The sequence below is a fragment of the Juglans regia genome, chromosome 6 (genome assembly GCF_001411555.2).
Source record: "Juglans regia cultivar Chandler chromosome 6, Walnut 2.0, whole genome shotgun sequence".
NCBI classification, from domain to species: domain Eukaryota; kingdom Viridiplantae; phylum Streptophyta; class Magnoliopsida; order Fagales; family Juglandaceae; genus Juglans; species Juglans regia.
Genome location: NC_049906.1, coordinates 29,847,679 through 29,850,228, shown reverse-complemented (window position 1 = coordinate 29,850,228; position 2,550 = coordinate 29,847,679). Strand labels below are relative to the sequence as shown.

The window sequence follows — 2,550 nt, the reverse complement described above, 5'->3', positions numbered from 1 at the left end:
TATAAATATAATATTTTATTTATTTTTTTCAAAACGATTACGTGAAATTGTATAATTCATAATTATAAATATTTTTTCTCTTTTTTCATTCATTTAAAATTTGAAAAGATTTATTATTTAATACTTTTTTATCATTTTCAATTATTTTTAAAAATCGACAGCAAAGCAAAAACGCCATCAAGACCGCTCCACCAATGAGGAGTCAGTCCAATTTTCCGAAAAAGCCACGACCACATGAAATCGTCTAAGTCGGTGGGACCAGAAGGTGGATTTGGAAAATAGAAATAATAATAAAAAAACTGAAATTTAAAAGGAATCGAATTAAATATAGTAATTTTGACTCAGAAAATATAATAATAAATAAAAACCACAGAATAAAATTGGAAAAAGTCAGAAAAATGAAAAAAAAAAAGCAAAGTACCGATCCTTATGTCACCACTATATATACCCTCTTGCCGTTTTCTTTTTCTCTCGCATCCAAACACTGATTAATTCTCTCTCTATCTCTCTCCGCGAAAGGAAAATCCCCACTAAACCTCCCGCCTCATAATTTTCAACTTCCCAGTTTCCGCAAAACCTCTTTTCTCTCTGCGGGATCGTTCGTACTTTTTTGAAACTGAGGAAGGTGCTCGACAATGGAGGAATGTACCGACGACAAAAGGAAGCGAGTCCGGGATGACTCCGGAGATAACTCGGGGCGTTGCGGTGTTAGCTCGTCCGACCCGAAGCGTTTGCGAGTGGATTTCGAGAATTCCACCGATGACTCGGGCGATTCGACTCTTGTACGAGTCGACTCGGATGACTCGCGGTTGGAGTCGCCCGAGGTGCAGCGGATCCAGGACGACCTACTCCATATCCTGGATGAGGACACGGCAACGGAACGTGACCCGGACCCGGAGATCCAGGGGCTTGAGTCGGTGATAAGAAGCTTCGAGGAAGAGATACTGGTTGCGGCTCCGGAGCTGGCACCGGCGGTTCTTGATCAAACATATGACTCCGGCGAGTCTCAGCTGGAACTCGGTTACCTTCTTGAAGCCTCCGATGACGAACTCGGTCTCCCGCCGACAATATCCCCCGAAGAGGAAACAAAGATCGAGGCCGTGGATTTCGATACTAGTTCTTTGGGCGCCGCTGGATTGACTGGATTCTTGGGGTTCGAGAACGAGATACCGAATTACGACTCGTTTGAGTTCGGTGTTGGTTTCGACCCTTACAGCAACACCGACGATACGAGTGGCGAACTTGTGGCGTTGGGAGGGTTGTTTGATTATTCAGATAGGAGTTTTGAACCGGCCGAGAACTCGGAGTTTTTGTATTTGCCCGAGTAGCTCAATGCTTCGTTTTGTACAATACTTGACTGTTGATACACTAGATTGTAAATTTGGAGGAAAGAAAAAAAAAAAAACACAAGAAAATGTAACGTAGTCCTGACTTTTGAAACTTCTAGCAATCGACTATCATTAATTTTAATTTTAGGCCTTGGGATTTTTTTATAGCCAATTATATTGATGTGATGGATTTTTAAAAAAAATTCTAATTTTCTGTTATTTTGTTTTAATAGAAGATTTGCTAGGGGATATTCTATATTATATTAAATTTGGAAAATATTATGACAAAAGTGAACCCGCAAACGATTAAAAGTAATTGGATAAAAATAAATTTATAAATTGATGTAATTTGATATGGTATGTTAAATTGTAAAGTTATTTTTATTATAATATAGAATTAACGTATTTTATGAAAGGGGAATGCTGGGTATCAGTCTACAGTCGCAGCACATCTCATGTGATGTTTTTTTTTTTTTTTCAACACTCAATACATTGGTGTGCAGCGGCTATAGGTTGATGCGAATATTTTTTCTTTATGAAACTATATCAATTTGTAAATTTATTTTATATATATATATTTTTTATGTCTGTAATAATTTTCATTAATTTTTAATAAATAATGGTATATATAATATTATACATGTTGAGTATTTCATTTTATTTGAATGAGTAAAATTATAAACATAGATAGTAGTATAATACCATTTATCAAAACTCTACTCTCGGTAGGTTTAGGGGTGAGATGAGACATAAAATTTTCTTTTTATTTTATTTTACAATTACATTTTTTCAAATATTCATACAAAATATAATAAAAAATTTAACTTTTTCAAATCTCAATTCACATTTTTTAAATCTTAAGACAATAATAATACTAAAATATAATATTTTAAACTTTCAAATAAAACATAAAATTCTTATCTCACCCTCCAAACCTGTCCTGGTCATGTGTAATTATTTAAGAGATGTGTTATATACAAATCTAGAGTATAACACAACTCTTGTTTCGGGATTTATTCATGATACACATCCATTACAAATAGCAGTACCAATATTAAAAAATACACAACAAATATTTTGATCATATCAGAATATGTAAAATCGCCAACTCTGGATAGAAATGCAACCATTGAGCCGTCTCTTCTAACCATTTGGCATGTTAAGCTAGAACATGTGCTTGCTTCGTTGCCTTGCCTTCCTACATGAATAACTTCATAACTCT

At 34.9% G+C, this 2,550-nt stretch overlaps 1 protein-coding gene across 1 annotated transcript; it reads left to right on the top strand.

Moving 5' to 3' along the window:
* The first annotated feature begins 458 nt into the window (after positions 1-458).
* LOC108997869 lies at positions 459-1,475 on the top strand. Its single transcript, XM_035690535.1, has one exon. The coding sequence runs from the start codon at positions 636-638 to the stop codon at positions 1,326-1,328; it is 693 nt and encodes a 230-aa protein (XP_035546428.1). The 5' UTR covers positions 459-635; the 3' UTR covers positions 1,329-1,475.
* The last annotated feature ends 1,075 nt before the right edge of the window (positions 1,476-2,550 follow it).